The sequence below is a fragment of the Heterodontus francisci genome, chromosome 33 (assembly GCF_036365525.1).
Source record: "Heterodontus francisci isolate sHetFra1 chromosome 33, sHetFra1.hap1, whole genome shotgun sequence".
NCBI classification, from domain to species: Eukaryota; Metazoa; Chordata; class Chondrichthyes; order Heterodontiformes; family Heterodontidae; genus Heterodontus; species Heterodontus francisci.
In genome coordinates this window covers 39,786,583-39,807,757 of record NC_090403.1, presented here as the reverse complement: position 1 = coordinate 39,807,757, position 21,175 = coordinate 39,786,583, and the positions used below count along the sequence as shown (strand labels likewise).

At 42.1% G+C, this 21,175-nt stretch overlaps 1 protein-coding gene across 9 annotated transcripts in view; it reads right to left on the bottom strand.

Moving 5' to 3' along the window:
* LOC137348116 (acyl-CoA-binding domain-containing protein 5-like) overlaps positions 1-21,175 on the bottom strand; it is a 130,128-nt gene that overhangs the window by 36,018 nt on the left and 72,935 nt on the right. For all 9 annotated transcript variants that reach the window (XR_010969075.1, XR_010969072.1, XR_010969073.1 and 6 more), the window contains 3 exons: positions 16,882-17,087; positions 11,321-11,371; positions 1,489-1,610 (listed from right to left, as the gene is read on the bottom strand). Coding sequence is in view for 5 of the 9 variants with exons in the window: in XM_068013340.1 (XP_067869441.1) it covers positions 1,497-1,610; positions 11,321-11,371; positions 16,882-17,087 (371 nt within the window). In the remaining 4 variants the exon portion in view is untranslated. The remainder of the gene's footprint in view (positions 1-1,488; positions 1,611-11,320; positions 11,372-16,881; positions 17,088-21,175) is intronic.

The following is a 21,175-nucleotide window of genomic DNA, read 5'->3' as shown; positions in this document are numbered from 1 at the left end:
AGGCCTATCTCGCCTGTCCCTAACAATTTAAATATCTTGTGCATCACAATATATATATTCACCAACCTACTTGAAACTACACAAACGTGCAGCAACCTTTTTTTCTATATTCTTTCTTGGGATGCGGGCGTCACTGGCAAGGCCAGCATTTGTCGCCCATCCCTAACTGCCCTTGAGAACTGGGTGGCTTGCTAGGCCATTTCAGAGGGCTGTTAAGAGTCAACCACATTGCTGTGGGTTTGGAGTCACATGTTGGGCAGACGAGGTAAGGAGAGCAGATTTCCTTCCCTAAAGGACATTAGTGAACCAGATGGGGTTTACAACAATTGATGATAGTTTCTTCATGAAAAATGAAGTCATTAATTAACTGAATTTAATCCACCAGCTGCTGTGGTGGGATTTGAACCCACGTCCCCTCTGGATTACCAGTTCAGTGAAATTAACACTATGCCACCATCTCTCCTCTATATTGGGACCAACATAATACTAAGAGTACAATATATTCTACTAGAAGCTATGCCCAGAATAAAGCAAGAAGCTCCTTATATCACTGATATCTCCAGTAGGGGGCTGAGTAAGAACTCAAAATTCTTATAAATACCACAATGCCACCCATATCTCATATTTACTATGCTGCATCTACATTCACAACTGTTAAGCACTGAAAGGCTGCCACAGCATTCACAACTGGCTTCGAAGTAAATAATCTGAAATAAACACAAAACAGATGTAGTTTCACAAAAAGTAACAAACTGACCTTCGTTTGTAACTTTATAGGAGCCAGTTTTTTTTTTTGCATTTGTAATAAGAGCTTTCCAAAACACATGATGGAATGAGGGTGGGGGAGGCAGGATTTCATAAAACTCAGCTGCTTGGGCTTAACGTCCAACTCAATAGGCCAAACAGCTATCTGGAGTTTCTCCAAAACACACGAGCGAGTCCATTCCCACCGCAAAGTAATACTCACTCACAAAGAGCCTCTGAATCCCTTTAATTACTGAGCAATTCAAGATTTATTGTATTTATTTCCATTTGGAGTTCTCAGAACCACGTGAGTGTGGCTAAGACTGCAGGCTGGAATCTGGCAACAACAGCCAGAAGTCCTCCTAACAGGGACTAGGGAGACTGACAGCTAAAAACAACCACTCACCCACTTTACAGTACTGTACCTCAGCTATTAGAGGGGATTGGCACAAGTTTTATTCTGCATGTTAGAGTTATTTTGGGAAAGATCTCTGGATTAAAGTAAAACAATTGTGCATGCACTAATATCTTCATGCTTTCCCTCCTGCGGTTGTGAATTCCCATGGCAAATAAAGGAGATTTCAGGCATTTCTGGGTGGGACCAACATTTTGTATGAAATGACACTTTCTAAAGACATAACACTATAATGCAGTACAGTGTGTAAGCATGAAGTGACCCATATGGATCAAATGAATTTAAAGAAGCTGACTCCCAAACAGGAGCCTTCAGGGATAAACACTTACCGCATTTTTCAGCTCCTTCTCTTGTGAAGTAAAACATGCACTATCCACTGAGCAACGAAAGGCCACACAACTAGAAATAGCAACGTCCGTCCCGATGGGCCAAACAGCCACCTGGAAGTTCTCTAAGAGACATAACAGAGTCCATTCTCATTTAAGGAACAGGCCAGTTCTGACGGATGATTTTTCGAAATGTTTACAACAATCATCAAATTGCATTCAAGTAAATTTGCAAGTAAACAGCACAAAATATAATAGGAAGTAGTGAAATAGAAAACAGTCCCAAACATACACTTTCAATTGACTAGGAACTCAGATTAGGTGACATTGCTTTGTTGTCACAGGTGACTAACATCAGCTCACTTGCTATTGTGTATGGAATTTAGATGCCATGTACTCAGCTATTTTTGTAAAGTTTACACTGCCATCATAAAGCTTGATTGAAATTAACTCATGTAAGAGTAGTAATCAAATTAAATGGAGTTTATAGTGCTAACCTACGGGTTTTTGTACTGAAAAATGGACAGTAGGGCATAATTACAAAGTTAGAATCTAAATCAAGGTGTTTAGATGATCCAATATCAGTGAAGCTTGAACCATTATTGAGCATCATCTGAATTCCTTGATCTGAATCTCGTAAAACACTTCCCATCTTTTTCATTTGCAATATATGCTGCAAATTATGTTTGCCACTCAATTAGATAATCTTACTTTTTCACAATGGGTGGAAGCTGTGTCAGATAAGGAAGTATAGATGTGTTACAAATCAGCAATATTTTTCATACGCTGTGATGCGAGGATCTCATGACGGAGCGCAAGACTTAGCTCTGTCCTCAATAACAGCAAGAAGAAGCAGAAATAATTGTTTTCTCTGCTGTACTTTCTGATATACAGCTGTATTAGCCTATTGTGCTTTGTGCGATGATCTAACACCTGACAGCAGGTTAGTTTTGACAGTCGAACTGGTACAAAAGGCATTGTGAATGATGTATATGCACTAAGTGGCTGTGGTAATGAGCAGTGGAGACCAGGAATGTTTCAGGATTAAACCTAGGGCAGTGTCGCGTTAGTTAATCTCAACCAGGGTGGCAAAAAACTACTGCTTTTTGGGAGTAAAAGATCAGGCAGAGTTCCTGCTGCTGGTCTTTATCCAGTGATGGAAAGGGCATGTGTTTGAGCATCATGATTGAATCCAACTGTGATGGCATCTCTCCACTATTGAATATTCAATTCATGATCACTGTTCAAGCTGCTTGGGCACATATCAGAATGTCGCCCATTCCCATGGGACTATATACAAACGAAGAGAGCCTCAACTATCTTCCGGAGTAGAGGAGAAAATGGGAAAAGGAAAAAAAAATCCTTGGCCGGGATTTGTTCTGTTTGTTTCCTGTCGAGTACAGCCCACATGGGTGTATCCCTGAGTAGGTGCCACATCGATAACAACCAAAATGACATCCCCAATTTGTACACAATAATGAGGCTCCTCCTATTTCAGTCAGAACACTGGCTAAATTGAGGTCCGCGTGAAAATTTCTCAGGTGGGAAGATTGGCGGTAAGTTTACTTATGATATTTATGTTTTTCCTCTCTAGCATTTTCAAACATGCTGTCACCTGCCAAATCCTTGCCCATCTCACTAAAAAAATGAGGCGTTAGACAAAAATCAGGGCCATTGACTCTGGAGGTGATGAATGTAATCATAAAGGTTTAAATGACTAAGGGCTTGAAGTACAAGTGGGGACAGGCAAAGCTATGAAGGTGAAAGTAAGCAATATTGTTGATTGTAAGGATATGGGGTTTAAAGTTCAGTTGAGGGTCGAACAAGACATCAAGTTTGCAAACCCATCTGGTTCAAGTCAGGGATGGGAATATAATCAATGTCAAAGAAGCAGAGTTTGTGGCAGGAATTGAAGACAACGTCTTCAGCAGTGTCAGCCACTCAGTTGCTATCACTTCTGCTCCCAAGTCAGAAGGTTGTGGGTTCAAGTACACACCAGAGAATTGAGCACAAAATCTAGGCCGACATTCCTGTACTACACTCAGTACTGCGCAGGTACTTCACTGTCAGAGGTTCTGTCCTTCAGGCGAGATGTCAAACCAAGGCCCCTTCTGCCCTCCAAGGTGGATGTAAAAGATCCTGTGGAACTATTATAAAGAGCAGGGAAGGTCTTCCTGGTGTCCTGGTCAACAATTACCCCTCAATTAAACTCACCAAAACAGACTGTCTAGCCATTATCACATTGCTGTTTTTGGGAGCTTGCGGTGTGAAAATCAGCTATCATGTTTCCTATGTTGCAATAGTGACTACACTTCAAAGGTACTTCATTGGTTACTTACAGCTGTAAATCAGGAAACAGAAGGGAGAGAGGGAGTAACTCATGAAAATTACAATCATCAGGGAAGTGGTACGGAGCAAATTGTTGGAGCTACGGGCTGACAAGTCCCCAGGTTCTGATGGACTTCATCCTAGGGTCCTAAAAGAAGTAGCTAGTGAGATAGTTGGGGCATTGGTTTTAATTTTCCAAAATTCCCTAGATTCAGGGAAGGTTCCATGAGATTGGAAAATAGCAAATGTAACTCCTTTATTCAAAAAGGGAGGGAGACAGAAAGCAGGAAATTACAGGCCAGTTAGTTTAACATCTGTCATAGGAAATTGTTAAAAGCCATCATTAAAGACATTATAGCAGGGCACTTAGAAAAATTCAAGGTAATCAGGCAGAGCCAACATGGTTTTGTGAAAGGGAAATCATATTTAACCAATTTATTGGAGTTCTTTAAAGAAGTAACATGTGCTGTGGATAAAGGGGAACCGGTGGATTTACTGCACTTAGATTTCCAGAAGGCATTTGATAAGGTGCCACATCAAAGGTTATTGCAGAAAATAAAAGCTCATGGTGTAGGGGGTAACATATTGGCATGGATAGAAGATTGGCTAGCTAACAGGAAACAGCGAGTAGGCATAAATGGGTCATTTTCTGGTTGGCAGGATGTAACGGATGGTGTGCCACAGGGATCTGTGCTGGGGCCTCAACATTTTACAATTTATATCAATGACTTGGATGAAGGGACCGAAAGTATGGTTGTAAATTTGCTGATGACACAAAAATAGGTAGGAAAGTAAGTTGTGAAGAAGACGTAAGGACGCTACAAAGGGATATAGATAGGTTAAGTGAGTGGGCAAAGATCTGGCAAATGGAGTATAATGTGGGAAAATGTGAAATTATCCATTTTGGCAGGAAGAATAAAAAAGATTATCTAAATGGTGAAAGATTGCAGAGCTCTGAGATGCAGAGGGATCTGGGTGTCCTAGTGCATGAATCACAAAAGGTTGGTATGCAGGTACAGCACGCAATTAGGAAAGCTAATAGAATGTTATTGTTTACTGCGAGGGGTATTGAATACAAAAGTAGGGAGATTATGCTTCAGTTGTACAAAGCATTGGTGAGACCACAGTGGGGTACAAAGAACAGTACAGCACAGGAACAGGCCATTCGGCCCTCCAAGCCTGCGCCGATCTTGATGCCTGCCTAAACTAACACCTTCTGCACTTCCGGGGCCCATATCCCTCTATTCCTTTCCTATTCATGTATGTGTCAAGATGTCGCTTAAACGTCGCTATCGTATCTGCTTCCACCACCTCCCCTGGCAGCAAGTTCCAGGCACTCACCATCCTCTGTGTAAAAAAAACTTGCCTCGCACATCCCCTCTAAACTTTGCCCCTCGTACCTTAAACCTATGTCACCTAGTAACTGACTCTTCCACCCTGGGAAAAAGCTTCTGACTATCCACTCTGTCCATGCCGCTCATAACTTTGTAAACCTCGATCATGTCGCCCCTCCACCTCCGTCGTTCCAGTGAAAACAATCCGAGTTTTTCCAACCTCTCCTCATAGCTAATGCCCTCCAGACCAGGCAACCTCCTCTGTACCCTGTCCAAAGCCTCCACGTCCTGGTAGTGTGGCGACCAGAATTGCACGCCATATTCTAAGAGTGGCCTAACTAAGGTTCTGTACAGCTGCAACATGACTTGCCAGTTTTTATGCTCTATGCCCCGACCGATGAAGGCAAGCATGCCGTATGCCTTCTTGACTACCTTATCCACCTGCGTTGCCACTTTCAGTGAACTGTGGACCTGTACGCCAGATCTCTCTGCCTGTCAATACTCCGAAGGGTTCTGCCATTTACTGTATACTTCCCACCTGCATTAGACCTTCCAAAATGCATTACCTCACATTTGTCCGGATTAAACTCCATCTGCCATTTCTCCGCCCAAGTCTCCAACCGATCTATATCCTGCTGTATCCTCTGACAATCCTCATCATTATCCGCAACTCCACCAACGTTTGTGTCGTCCGCAAACTTACTAATCTGACCAGCTACATTTTCCTCCAAATCATTTATATATACTACAAACAGCAAAGGTCCTAGCACTGATCCCTGCGGAACACCACTAGTCACATCCCTCCATTCAGAAAAACACCCATCCACTGATACCCTCTGTCTTCTATGACCGAGCCAGTTCTGTATCCATCTTGCCAACTCACCTCTGATCCCGTGTGACTTCACCTTTTGTACCAGTCTGCCATGCGGGACCTTGTCAAAGGCTTTACTAAAGTCCATATAGATAAAATCCACTGCCCTTCCTTCATCAATCATCTTCGTCACTTCCTCAAAAAACTCAATCAAATTAGTAAGACACGACCTCCCCTTCACAAAACCAGACACGACCTCCTCCTCACAAAACCTGAGTACTGTGTACAGTATTGATCTCCTTATTTAAGGATGGGTGTAAATGCGTTGGAAGCAGCTCAGAGAAGGTTTACTAGACTAATATCTGTAATGGGCGGGTTGTCTTATGAGGAAAGGTTGGACAGGCTAGACTGGAGTTTAGAAGAGTAAGAGGCGATTTGATTGAAACACATAAGATCCTGAGGGCACTTGACAGGGTGGAAGTGGAAGAATGTTTCCTGTTGTGGGAGAATCTAGAACTAGGGGTCACTGTTTAAAAATAAGGGGTCGCTCATTTAAGACAGAGATGAGGAGAAATTCTTTCTCTGAGGGTCATGAGTCTTTGGAATTCTCTTCCTCAAAAGGCAGTGGAAGCAGAGTCTTCAAGTGTTTTTAAGGCAGAGGTAGATAGATTCTTGAAAAGCTAAGGGGTGAAAGGTTAGCAGGGGTAGGCAAGAAAGTGGGGTCGAGGTTACAATCAGATCAGCCATGATTTTATTGAATGGTAGAGCAGGCTCGAGGGGCCAGGTGTTTGTATGTATGGTTATAAAGTGCTTTTCAAAGTACGAGTTCATGAAAGGTGCTATATAAATGGAAGTCTTTATTCATTCTTTTCCTGATGTTAAACTGGAGGAAGTTATAATTCATCCAAAACTTGATGTTGGACGGCACAAAAGTACCAAGACGTTAAGCGAGATGAGGGGCAGGTCATCAATATAAATGCAAAACTGATACCATGACTGTGGATGATGGTGCCATTGGGCAGCATTTAGCTAAGGAAGTGGAGGGGGTGCCAAAGATATTGGGGAAAATTTGGGAGAGGAATAATACATTAAGGGCACATTCACAAAAGATGTTGTTCATAACTTTGGCTAGGGCAGTTCAGTGCTGTAAGAAGGTCAATTCTATCAGGGAGTTTTGAATGGGATGGGCACGGAATTGGGAGGTGACAACCTTAGAGAGGTTCCGCAAGTTGAAAATGGGGCTGTAACTGGAGAAAGCACATTGCTTGAGAATTTTTTTTCTTTTTTTTTTGAGGAGGAGCAGACGATGGTGAGGAGAAAGGGATGGGAACAATGTCAGTGAGAATAGGGGTCAACCACATTTAGAGATAGGAAACTGTTCTGTAAATCATGTACAGACTGCGTTCAAGGCTGATTGACTGCCTGTAGTGCAACATGATTATGGGAGGAGGGGCGAGGAGGATAGAACTCTGTTATAGTAAGTAAATCTCATGTTACAATGAGAAAATCTTATATTCGTTTTTTTTCTGTTCTAGGCGAGGAAGTGACTGGTTTTATCAATGTAATAGAACAAAATTCTTAACATCTAAAAAGTTTAATCTGATTCATATTCACCAATAGGTGGATTAAAAACAATTTGAACTAGTTATTTTATAAAATATGTATGGGAATGTGAATGATTGAAAATTCAATAAAGCAAGACCAAAAAAAAGGGAATAATAGTATGCTATACATCAACTTTTAAAAACACATTGTAGGTGGAAGCTGAGGATGAAGTTTCAGGATACCCGAGTTAAATTTGTCTGGTTGACTCCTAATGTCTAGAATTCACGAACATTTCCAATTGAAATCAGTTTGACTGAAGTTCTGTTTTCTGGGTAATAATTTTAGCTTTCAAAAGCAGAAACTATGATTTTATGAAATAGCAAATGGAAATCTCATTGGGGAATAAGCTTATAGTGCACAGGATTAGATTATCAGACTCCCTTCATAAAATAAGACATGAGGGTAATGTTCACCAAGGAAACATCTTTTGAGAGATGCATGAAATTGCAGCTGCTGTAACATGTATTAATAGGACATGCTTACAACAGTCACTCTATTTCAGAAGTAATTTGTTGCATGTGAAGTGTTTTGTGACATTTCTGAGAGGCATGATAAGGTACTGTATAAAAAAAAAAAGTCTTCCTTTTTTAAAATCAATGTTTTGTAATTGTTGAAGGCACTCAAGTCAAAAGGAACACACCAGGGAAGAGCTGCCTCTCTGTACTGGCTGACAAATTTCTTTAATGGTATGAGCTTTATCTGTGGAAAATTTGTGGAAAGCCATTACAGTTTCTGCCAGAGAAGGTAATAACCCTTTAGCTTTCAGGAATCAAAGCTACTTGGTCGAGGTGAAATATTTGACCTTTCAACTGGTGCAACAGATCCCTCTTGTGGGCAAATGAGATTGGTTTGTACTGATTGATGCAGGGAGACCTGAACCTTCCAGCCTAGTCGGGGTTCTCTGGATTGCTGTTTCATCTGCCTACTTCAAATTTTTGAAGAATTCTGGAATTCATAGAAAATGTATGCACGAATTGATGCTCCCAAATAAATAACAGATGAACATAAACCTATGCCAAATGGTTCCTGTTCCTAATAATATCGGATGATTTTAACTCTCTCAAGATAGCCTGGGATAAAAATTTGGCTAAATGGGGAACACTTTTCAGAATGCATTCAAGACTGCTTCCCAGATCAAAAAGTATTGATTGACATGTTCCAGGAAATAAAGTGGGCTAAGTAGCTTATGTAAGAGTAGAAGTACAATTGGAATATAGCACCTACAATATAGTTAGGTTCATAGTAAAAACAGAAAAGACAACGATTAAAAAATACCAATGTTGGACTGAAAAAGGCAAGGTTCAGTTAGATAAAAAGGGATTATGCATATGTATGGTGAAAGTGAGAATGTATGTGTATTTGAAGAGGATATGGAGCAATTGTTAGGAATAACTGCAGAAAAGGAGTTGGTAATGAAACAATTAGTTGAACTCAAGGTGAATGGATCACTGGACACTGATAGCATGTACCCTATGAAGTTGAAGGAGGTCAGAGACGAGTTAGCAAAGGATCCAGCTGCCATTTTTCAAACCTCCTTTTACACGCATATTTTTCCAGGGGACTGGAAGGTAACATATCTAATACACAGTTCAAGAATGGATAGAAGGATAAACCAAGTAATTATAGACCTGTTAGTCTATCAGTTATGGGCAAACTTCACATTTATACTTAATTATGGATTTTGTGAAAATTTAGAAATGCATGAGTTAATCAAGATCAGGCAGCATGAATATGTTAAAAGAAAACCATGATTAATTTCAATAATTTTTTTTGTTGTCAAGCAAGTGGCTGAATATATAAAGAGAATGTAGTAGATGTGAGCCAAATGGCCACACTATGATGCTATGGTGTATATGAATTTAAGTGGTGGTCCTCAGGTGGCAGTGCTGGCTTCAGTTTTTCTTTCAGTATATATACAGGTCGATCTCAAGCACAGCGGCTCATTTAAATAGCCGGGGCACCTGCCTTCTCCCCCAAATCATGTAGAGGGGGTGGACTGTTCATCCCCAGTAATGGCATCAGTGTCATGTTTAAAACGCAGCCAGCCCTGCCGGGATATTTACATTTTTAAAGACATATACCCCCCAGAATTACATCAATAAAGTCCCAACGCCCCTTTCCCACTCACCCAGTAACAATTACATGAACTATTTGCTCTTCTCCCCCCAAAACGCTTACCTTTAACATCTGACCTTCCCCTGCCCCCCCACCCCCCAAAACTGCACAAAGTTTCAAGTACAACACTTCCCACCATCCCATCTACCCATGACACTTATTTGACCCCGATTCCCCCCCACCGCACTGATAAACTTATCTCCTCCCCTCTCCCCACCAGTGTCACATCTCATTTCCCTGGACGGGGATCTGAAGGCGCAGGAGTGTCAGCCGCTGTGCCAAATATCGCGGCAGGCCCTCAAGATCATGGGTGTGTACATCTCAATTAATAAATTTTATTGATTTAAATATTCAAATTGTAGTCCTGTCGCCCAGCAACAGTGTTGTGGGGGGGGGGGAGGGGGGGGGGGGGGTGGAGTGGTACCGAGCAGCCACGGAGCCTTGCCATTGCCGGGAGGATCGGGCCAGGCCCTGCCGGCATCTTGTTCCGTGGCGGACCTAATCCGGAACCATCTTTAGGCCCTCCGCGCCATGGATCTCACAACACGAGGACTGCTTAAAGTCCAGCCCTCTGTGTCTGTGGACACTAAGCATGTTACACCAGCATTGGTATTAGTTGCTGGATTCATGGATATGTATCGCGTCACTGCATATGCATTACATCATTGAACGTCCATGAAAGATTGCAGGCTCATTTAAAAGCTTTACTGCATAATGTACTTTTTAAAATTTGTTTCATGGGATGTGGGGCATCGCTGGCAAGGCCAGCATTTGTTGCCCATCCATAATTGCCCATGACAACTCAGTGACTTGCTAGGCCATTTTAGAGGACAGTTAAGAGTCAGCCACACGTTGCAGTAGACCTGGAGTCACATGTAGGCCAGACCAGGTAAGAACGACAGATTTCCTTCCCTAAAGGACATTAGTGGACCAGGTGGGTTTTTATGACAATCAATGATAGTTTCATGGCACCATTACTGAGACTAGCTTTCAATCAAAGATTTCTATTAATTAATTGAATTTAAATTCCAGCAGCGGCCGTGGTGCAATTTGAATCTGTGTCCCCAGTGCATTGGCCTGGGCCTCTTTTTAGTTATTTGCAGACTGGTTCCATTTCCCTTATTTTAATGAATTGCTTTTCCATTTCTTGCTATGTCTTACTGTTTTCTGTATATTATCTTCCTTGTAAATAAACGAGACTAGCGGCTTAGCCTGAATGCATTGTTCTGAGTACGATATTTACTGATTTTTTGGTGAAGACATAAGGACAGGCTGGAAGTCCCCTGTGAACTCCACTCCACCATACCATAGCTAAGGAGTAATTTATCAGTTCTATGTGGTGAATAAGGGCACAGATTTCAGTTCATATGAGCTTTGGACTGTTGTGAACACAGTAAATAATGGTAGAAAAAAGCCTGAACCTTGACAGGGGACCACATCCACTACAATTGGCAACCTTTTCTAAGTACTGCAGTATGGCAAGAGCACTTAATGAGGAAGAAAACACTCTTAAAAATGTTTGCTGCTGTGCCTTCCCCTCAGTATCATTGTGATGCAAAATAACCTAAGAGGATAAAAAGATATGCAATGAGATGGGAAATTATTAAATAAAACTGCTTTCATAATGCTAGAGATTTTTCACCTTATGGCCAGATGTTTTCAAGCCTGGAGGCTGTGAGCCAGCTGTTTCCACCTGTAATAAGAAAGTAAAAATATATATTAACCGTACACACTGATCTCATACATCATTGAATTCCTATTACTACCTAAGCCAGGGGGAGCATTCAATAGATGGATTGTTGACTTAGAATTCAATAAAACACCCATGAGAGGATTATGCCGAAAATGAGTGTATTTGTGGGAATTAAATTATCAATAAACAGCCATATATCTATTCCAGTGTTTCGTTTCTGGCCCCTTCTAATTGCTATTTTATGAGAGTTTATAGTGCATAGTTAAAACTTCCCTGAAAAAGCAGATTTGCAGGGTTACTTTTTATTGCAAGCAAATGTTAAACTTTTCCACCTGTTACTCAATCATTCTGGCTTAAACTTTAGATGTATAAATTTAAACTGAAGGACTGGACTGCGTCTGTCCAGTTTATTTTATAAGTTTTTTTTTCAGATTCTGACGAAATGGACAGGAATGCTGTGAAATCAGTGGAAAAGTGAGAGTGCAAAAACAGTGGTAAATTCAGAGGCAATCAGTGAACATCAATTTTTATTTTTGAATATCATTAAACCTCAAGAAAATAAGCAAGAGACTAATGAAGCATGGTTACATTAAACTACAACCCACTTTAATGGACCTCAATAGCAATTCCATAAGTCTGGTATTTAAAGTACTTGCTCCCCTTTTGTAGATCTGCCGTTATTCCATACATGAATTTATCAACTTTCTGGTTGGTTACATTTCAGCTGATGGTGACATCAAGCGGCTCTGTTGTATCTGCTCTTAGTTGCCTTACTCAGCATAAAAGAGAAACTTGATAAACCCGCTTCAAGCAGTGTAACCTGCAATAGCAGCAACGTGAAATTATCTAAGCTGGCTTCACCTCCAGAATTTGAGGCTGGAAGTCAGTCCTGGGATGCACCTGCAATGTGCTAGTGACTGCAGACATCATCAGGCTACACACATCACGACTTCACAAATCCAATGGGTGTAAATCTCAAGGCAGGAGAATTCAAGCTTTTGAAAGGCAAAAATTGGGCAAAAGTTACTTTTTACTGATCAGTTGAAGAAGGATTTTAAAGGTGTCTTGGTATGAGGTTATGTTTTTGCTCCAGATCCCCATCTGGTGGCCTTTGCTGGAAGTGTCTGTCATGTGTGGCTGTCAGGTGAGAAGGATATGATCTGGCTCGGCTATGATGACCTCCTTGTTCGGATAACCTATTAACCACTTGAGTGAGATATGGCCAAGTTGCTTACTACCGTGTAACTATAGTCCACCATAAATTATTGCCTTCAGGGAAAGATTAAAAGGATTAAAAGCTGTGGTGCGAAAGCCACGTATGCATTTTTATAGAGTCTACTACATGAGAAATGATTCAAAGATTATTCTATGTGTAATACCTACATAATTAATATTGAAGTCATTGCTATGACACTTATAATTTAGTAATGCTGTATTTTTTCCCCAATCTGATTCCATATGTTTTATTGCAGAATAAAAGCAATTCTGAGTTAAAAGCAGTATGCACGCCAGTATTTCATAAATATGTTGATTTATGAAACCACCTCACATATACACTGTTGCCACTAAATATTGAAATTAAATTATTTGACTAAAGTAACATCCAATAAAAAAACAGAATTGAAAAGCTCAATACCCTTCCACTCTTTTTACATGAATTAAATAAATTCTGAATTCAAAGAATCACCAGTGAGCATAGCACAAAAGCAAAAATAGTTGAGGTGATTGGTATTTAAGTGCTGACACTATACTGTGTTAATTAACAGTGTGTGAGGTCGAGAGAGCGAGGGAGATGTTTAAATAGAAAAGGATAAAAATATTTATGCTTCCTAGAGTGCGTTGCTTTTGTAGGTGCAGACAAATGCCACAAATCTGATTCGACATAGCAACATCTGCGATTTAATGACACAATGGTTAACACAGGCTAGACACTGATGTAGTTGAATTCTTCAATAAATGCATCTAGTGAGTCAGTCAAAACTAACAACCAACAGGTAGGAAAAATTACAATCTGTCAATAGGGAGGTGTTCAGAGTACCATCTCATTGTACCTATGTCAACAGGGCTCCCATGTTACAGGGTCCCTGATCATAGTTGTGCTACTGAGAGAAAGCACTCAGCAAATGATATCAGTGTCCTTGCCAGGTCCCTTATTTGCTTTCTAGCTGGCAGCTCAGAGGCACTGAGTGAGGTCTGGTAGAAGAGCAACCACTTTATTCTTGGCTGCAGGATATAGCAAGACATGTAAAAGGAGAAAAAGGGAATTTGCACTCTTGGAAAATGAATGAAGTAATACGTCTCTAAGTAAAATGCATCAGAATGAAGAGTCAGTTTTTTGCTTGCAGTGTAATCAGTTGTCCCACCTGATACCAGCCATCAGCTGGATAAAAGGAGAAAGTACAGGAATTTTTGAAATGCTACAAAAGAGATTATTTGAATACAATATTTGGTAAATGTCCCAAATACAAAGAAAAAGTAAAGACTGGATAACTGATGAGTTTGGCTCGATAATGGACCAATTAAGACAGGTGCTTTATTTACAAATGAAATGTTTTATAAGCGCAGGATAAATCCATATTTTGGCAAATGCCAAAATTTTGGTAAATTTTCAAACCTGCTTCAAATATTCATCTTTCCTTATGAATGTATTTTTAAAAAAATGATTGAAGGGTCAACTCTTTCAATTATTTCCCCATTTTCTCTCTGGCCTTGAAGGTCACATGGTAATGGCGTCTGGCTTGTTCCCAGGCTTCTGCTAATGTGTCAGCCACCAGCGAGAGCATGAGAAAAGCTCAGAGTGTGCTCTCCCTCTGATTTTCTTCTCTTGGTGTTTAAATGTAATTCACATTCAATAGAAGGCTATAAAGCTGTCGGCCCCTGGCTGCTTTCGCTGCTTACTGCTTGCTATATTTACTAAACCAGGCACTAAAATGCTCGGCTCCTAGCAACAGTTTTTCCTGTAATAAACATTTTTTTTTTTGAGAGTTAAGAAGGCCCAAAATGTAGAGAGGCAAATTGCTTACTCTAAGACACTCCCAACATTCAAGTGTACAAACAGAACTTAAAAGAATCACTATGTGTTCTTGTTCAACGCATTAATTACACACAGGATATAAATTGAGCCACTGGAATCTGGCTGTGTGGGATTCATTTAAAAGAACAGCTTTGTTCCATAACCCATTCATATTTTCCACACATAATCGATACCTTAGTAAAGGACAACCACAGGAAGGGAATCTGACGGGTTTAAGGGCTGGAAACTGGCCATCAAATACTGCTGCTAAGCTCTGTCAAGTGAATATGTCAACACAAATCTCACCCTTGTGGGGGGGGGGGGGGGTTAGGTTTCTTCTGGGCGCTGTGTGTTAGTGACATGGTATCGATAATGGAAAACTATCTCTGATCACTGTCTAGTGAAATCATCAGCATATTTATTTTAGAGCAGATCTACAAAGTCTGTAGAAATAGCGAACAAGGGAAATCTTCTCCCTTGTGTCAACACTAATATCCTGGATCTCCCCAAGTACATACCAGTCTCTGCCTTGCCCAACATGTTCCATAGTCCCAACTTGTTTCCTCAGCGTACCTCTTCACATAGGTACCATTCCCTCTATCTTTCTCAGGGAAGCTACCACCTTATTGCTAACTATGGGCCTCTCGTGTTGTGAACTTACACTTGCAGGGGGCTGAAAATATCAAACTCTATTTCGCTTTGAATCTTTACATCTAAATAAGATAGCCGAGGTGAAAGGACAGTGTTGTAACCTAGTTCCCAAAATGAAATGATGTGGTCTTCAAGCTGGCACAGGAGTTATAGAACAATAGAAATATATCCAGGATTGTGCAATTATGCTGCACATGGGACACCGAATTGAATACTGTGCACATACAACTGGATCCCACTGATATGTAGGCTTACGAAATAACAAACCAGCCTAATCTAGGGCATGGTGTGCTCTCAATGGCCCAACCATCAGTTTGCAATCCAACTGCATTGAAGAGCCGCCACTAGCCAGATGAAATGTGAGCAGAGGTCAGGAAACAGCTTGCAGGCTACAGTTAGCTACTACCTTCATACCAACAGGGCGGCACAGTGGCGCAGTGGTTAGCACCGCAGCCTCACAGCTCCAGCAACCCGGGTTCATGTTCTGGGTATTGCTTGTGTGGTGTTTGCAAGTTCTCCCTGTGATCGCGTGGGTTTCCGCAGGGTGCTCCGGTTTCCTCCCACAGCCAAAGACTTGCAGGTTGATAGGTAAATTGGCCATTGTAAATTGCCCCTAGTGTAGGTAGGTGGTAGCAGAATGGTGGGAATGTGGTAGGGAATATGGGATTAATGTAGGATTAGTATAAATGGGTGGTTGTTTGTCTTTCAACAGACTCGGTGGGCCAAAGGGCCTGTTTCAGTGCTATATCACTAAATAAAAATTTTTTTAAAACTTGTGCTGAACTATGGATTTTTTGAACTTCCTCAAGGTGACGGTGAGGGGTGGGAAGGAGAGGACAAGTTTAATTTAGGAATGTCCGGGAGCTGAGACTGAGTGCCAGAGTCTCTTCCGCAGTTCCAGGACTGGAGAGAGGGCCACATGAGGATTCCCCGCTGATACATAGGAGTGTGGGTATGCTGTTGTAGGCAGGGATGGAGTTGATCTATCGGGCTGTAATTCATGGCCCAGCATGCTTCCCATATGTTAATCAAGCTATCCACCTTACAGCACATTCTGGTCATACCTCCACAAAGTGTCCATCCCTTCGGCTGCTCACAATAGGCAGAGTACTGACAGTAATCAACCAGCCTGTACTTGCAAAACTCTCAGCACGTTGTCTAATGTTAGATGTGATTCCGTGATTAGACAGCATTTACTGAATAATCCCGAGTGTGCTAAGAATTACACTAACAAACAATTTAAGATTATCAGTTGGGCTCACAATGTGGCTCACTTATGCTTGGTAGAAGCTACATATATTCATCCACAGGGACCTGTCCTCTGCAGGCAAAAGGAACATGTCCAGGCATTGCAGATCTTTTGCATTAAACAAAGCGTGGGGGACAATAATTCCCTGGTGCATTCTCCACGGCAACGCCTCGACCAGAGTTAACTTGCCAACCAATCAGCACCCTTTTCGCATGCAGTATAAATCTTTGCTCCCTTTGCAATTTGGCATTCTTGTGTCTGTCCTGATGAGTGCAAGACGAAAAGCTTTGACAGCATGTCTCTTTTTTCAACAGTAATTATGAATTGTTATTTAACTTGACCACCTTTTTAAAAATCCTATCCTTGCTTTCTTACTTTTTAACCACATTCAAAATAACTTTTTTTTAAATTTAAAACTGATATTCCCTTAATTTTTCAGGATTTTTAGGTCCATTTTCTTCCCCCCACTGATTTTCTTCATTTTTTTTTAACAGAAAAACAAAATTTGGAAAACCTTCCCAAGTTAGTTAAACTGGAAATGAAAACTGACTTTAAAAGGTCCTTGCATATGAAGTCCCATCATAATTATATGCGTACCTGAGATGTTGCCAGGTCCTCCAGCCTATTGAGTCGCTGTAACACATCCTGCATGTCCTCCTGTAGGTGAAGAAGAACCCTTGCAATCTGGTCATTGAGGTTGATCGCACTCTTTTCTCCATGTACCCTTCTTTCACTGTCCTTTGAAGTGCTGCCAGGGGTGTTTTGCAATCTCCCTGAGCTTCCACCTTGAACCTGCTGTAGGCCTATTGTAATAAAAAACACCCTTACACACTGTTTTCATAGCTGCCATACAAACTAAGTACGAATGAGACACAGAAGCAGAGGTCACGAGTATAAAGTTTACAAGCCTCAAATGGGATCAGTGAATTTCCATTGTTCTTTCCCAACCAACAGTGATGGGTCTGTGGAACAAAGTTATAGAACCAACTAGCTACACAAGTACATGGTGCACAATAAGGGTTATAGATACAGATCTTCAGATAGTCCTTGGTCCTAACAGCAGGTCCTATGTTGCTGCTGCCATCATGGAAAAGTCATGAGTGGAAGGTAGTTGCCAGCGTTAAATGACAGAGATGTAAATGTAGATAAATATTGTGGTGTTTTCCTCCGCTATCTTTGGCAGTCAAAGGGAAATTTTGTAGATTTCCTTTGGGTGATTAAATGTGTGGGTAGACACATAGACCTGATTGCAAATGATTTGCAGAAGGAGCAAGTTGAGCGTAAGCAAAAAATTGTCCCATGTTCGGCGCATTCTGATGTCCTTATAACTGTAGCAAGGTAACTGTGGTAGTGCAGTTGTTACGGTACTGAACTAACAATTCAGTAATTGATTTCAAATTCCACCATGGCAAACTATGAAAGTGAATGCAGTCGATTTGTGGGCTGCCACCATAAAGTGGTCATAAAATCCCAACTGGTTCACTGATAGCCTTTAAGGAAGGGATCCTGAATTCCTCCTCGGGCTGGCTTACGCGTGACTCCAGTTCCACACTATATTGTTAATACCCTCTGAAGTCACAGAGTCATAGAGTTATTTATGGCACAGAGGGAGGCCATTCGGCCTATTGAGTCCATGCCAGCTCTCCACAGCGATGCAATCAGGCCCGCAGTCAGTCCCAATCCCAGGCTCAATCCCCCTAGCCCTGCTAGTCTATTTCGCTCAGGTGGCCATCCAACCTCCTCTTGAAGTCATTGATCGTCTTCGCTTCCACTATTCTTGTGGGCAGCGAGATCCAGGTCATTACCACCCGCTGCGTAAAAAATTGCTTCCTCATATTCCCCCTCCATCTTTTGCCCAAAACTTTCAACCTGTGTCCCCTAGTCCTTGTACCATTTGTTAATGGGAACAGTTTTTCCTTGTCTAATTTCTCTAAGCCTGTCATAATCTTGTACACCTATATGAATCTCCATTGTTCTAAGGAGAAAAAACACAGATTTTCCAACCTAACCTTGTAACTAAAATCCCCCATCCCTGGAACCATTCTGGTAACTCTCCTCTGTACCCTCTCAAGGACCCTCACATCCTTCCTGAAGTGTGGTGACCAGAACTGGATGCAATACTCCAGTTTTTTTTTTAATTCATTCATGGGATGTGGGCGTCGCTGGCCAGGCCAGCATTTATTGCCCATCCCTAATTGCCCTTGAGAAGGTGGTGGTGAGCTTCCTTCTTGAACCGCTGCAGTCCATCTGGGGTAGGTACACCCACAGTGCTGTTAGGAAGGGAGTTCCAGGATTTTGACCCAGCGACAGTGAAGGAACGGCGATATAGTTCCAAGTCAGGATGGTGTGTGACTTGGAGGGGAACTTGTAGGTGGTGGTGTTCCCATGTATTTGCTGCCCTTGTCCTTCTAGTTGGTAGAGGTCGCGAGTTTGGAAGGTGCTGTCTAAGGAACCTTGGTGCATTGCTGCAGTGTATCTTGTAGATGGTACACACTGCTGCCACTGTGCATCAGTGATGGAGGGAGTGAATATTTGTAGATGGGGTGCCAATCGAGCGGGCTGCTTTGTCCTGGATGGTGTCGAGCTTCTCGAGTGTTGTTGGAACTGCACCCATCCAGGCAAGTGGAGAGTATTCCATCACACTCCTGATGTGTGCCTTGTAGATGGTGGACAGGCTTTGGGGAGTCAGGAGGTGAGTTACTCGCCTCAGGATTCCTAGCCTCTGACCTGCTCTTGTAGCCACGGTATTTATATGGCTACTCCAGTTCAGTTTCTGCTCAATGGTAACCTCTAGGATGTTGATAGTGAGGGATTTAGCGATGGTAATGCCACTGAATGTCAAGGGGAGATGGTCAGATTCTCTCTCGTTGGAGATGGCACTTGTGCGGTGCAAATGTTACTTGCCACTTATCAGCCCAAGCCTGGATATTGTCCAGGTCTTGCTGCATTTCTACACGGACTGCTTCAGTATCTGAGGAGTCACAAATGGTGCTGAACATTGTGCAGTAATCCGCGAACATCCCCACTTCTGACCTTATGTTTGAAGGAAGGTCATTGATGAAGCAGCTGAAAATGGTTGGGCCCAGGACACTACCCTGAGGAACTCCAGCAGTGATGTCCTGGAGCTCAGATGATTGACCTCCAACAACCACAACCATCTTCCTTTGTGCTAGGTATCACTCCAGCCAGCGGAGGTTTCCCCCGATTCCTTTTGACCTCAGTTTTGCTAGGGCTCCTTGATGCCATACTCGGTCAAGTGCTGCCTTGATGTCAAGGGCAGCCTTGATGTCAAGGGCAGTCACTCTCACCTCACCTCTTGAGTTCAACTCTTTTGTCCATGTTTGAACCAAGGCTGTAATGAGGTCAGGAGCTGAGTGGCCCTGGCGGAACCCAAACTGAGCGTCACTGAGCAGGTTATTGCTAAGCAAGTGCCGCTTGATGGCACTGTTGATGACCACCTTCCATCACTTTACTGATGATAGAGAGTAGGCTGATGGGGCGGTAATTGGCCGGGTTGGATTTGTCCTGCTTTGTGTGCACAGGACGTACCTGGGCAATTTTCCACATTGCAGGGTAGATGCCAGTGTTGTAGCTGTACTGGAACAGCTTGGCTAGGGGCGCGGCAAGTTCTGGAGCACAGGTCTTCAGTACTATTGCCGTTGGGTCCTAACCAGAGCTTTACAAAGGTTCAGCATAACCTTCCTGCCTTAGTACTCAATACTTCTATTTAAGAAGCCCAAGATTCCATATGCTTTACAAACTACTCTCTCAATATGTCCTGCCAACTTCAAAGATCTATACACATGCACCCCCAGGTCCCTCTGTTCCTGCACACTCTTTAGAACTGTGCCATTAAGTATATATTGCCTCTCCCTATTCCTTCTGCCAAAATGCATCACCTCACACTTGTCAGTATTAAATTCCATTTGCCGCCTTTTTTCCCATTCTGCTAGCCTATCTATGTCCTGTTGCAGGTGGATCATATCATCCTCACTGATTGCCACACCTCCAAGTTTGGTGTCATCAGCAAATTTTGAGATTCTACTCTTTATTTCAAGACTGAAGACATTTATATATAGCAACAAAAGCAGTGGTCCCAGCACTGACCCTTGGGGAACACCACTGTCTCCCATCCTCCAGTCTAAAAAGCAACCATTTACCACGATTCACTGTTTTCTGTCCTTAAGCCAATTTTTTTTAGCCAATAAGGCACTGACCATCCTATTCCATGAGCCTCAATTTTGTCATCCAGCCTTTTATGTGGTACATTATCAAATGCTTTCTTAAAATCTGTATAAACTACATCCACTGCATTCCCTTCATCAACCTTCTCTGCTACTTTATCAAAAAATTCAATTAGTCAAGCATGATCTGCCTTTTACAAATCCATGCTGGCTCTCCTTAATTAACTCGGAACTCTCCAAGTGTCCGTTGATATTTTCCCTGATTATTTGGCTGGGTTTTATGCAACTTTAGAAGGTGGGTTTTTTGGCGGGAGGGCCACAGAATCGGCCTGGAGTCGTCCACCATGGAACCCAATGCTGTAATGCCGGTTTCCGATTTCCCGGAGGCAGCCAAGTTCTGTGGCAGCACCTCTGCCACAACAGGTTCATAACTTAAATCTGTTACATACTGTTTTGCATGGATTTGTATCTAATTCGCCACGATCCTACCAGGCTTTTGCAATCTTACGCATGATGTGCGGCACACACGTGCCTTCACTTACCCGTCTTTGAAAAGCTGGCGCCACCAAGGCAAGCACCATCGGTGCCTGCAAAGGTTAAGTAAGTTATCCATTGTTATCCTGTGGATCTTTTTTCAGATTGGACAATGCCACTGAGCTCAGTCTGCAGATGTGAGGGAAGGATGGAGCTCTGCAAGTGGAGACTGT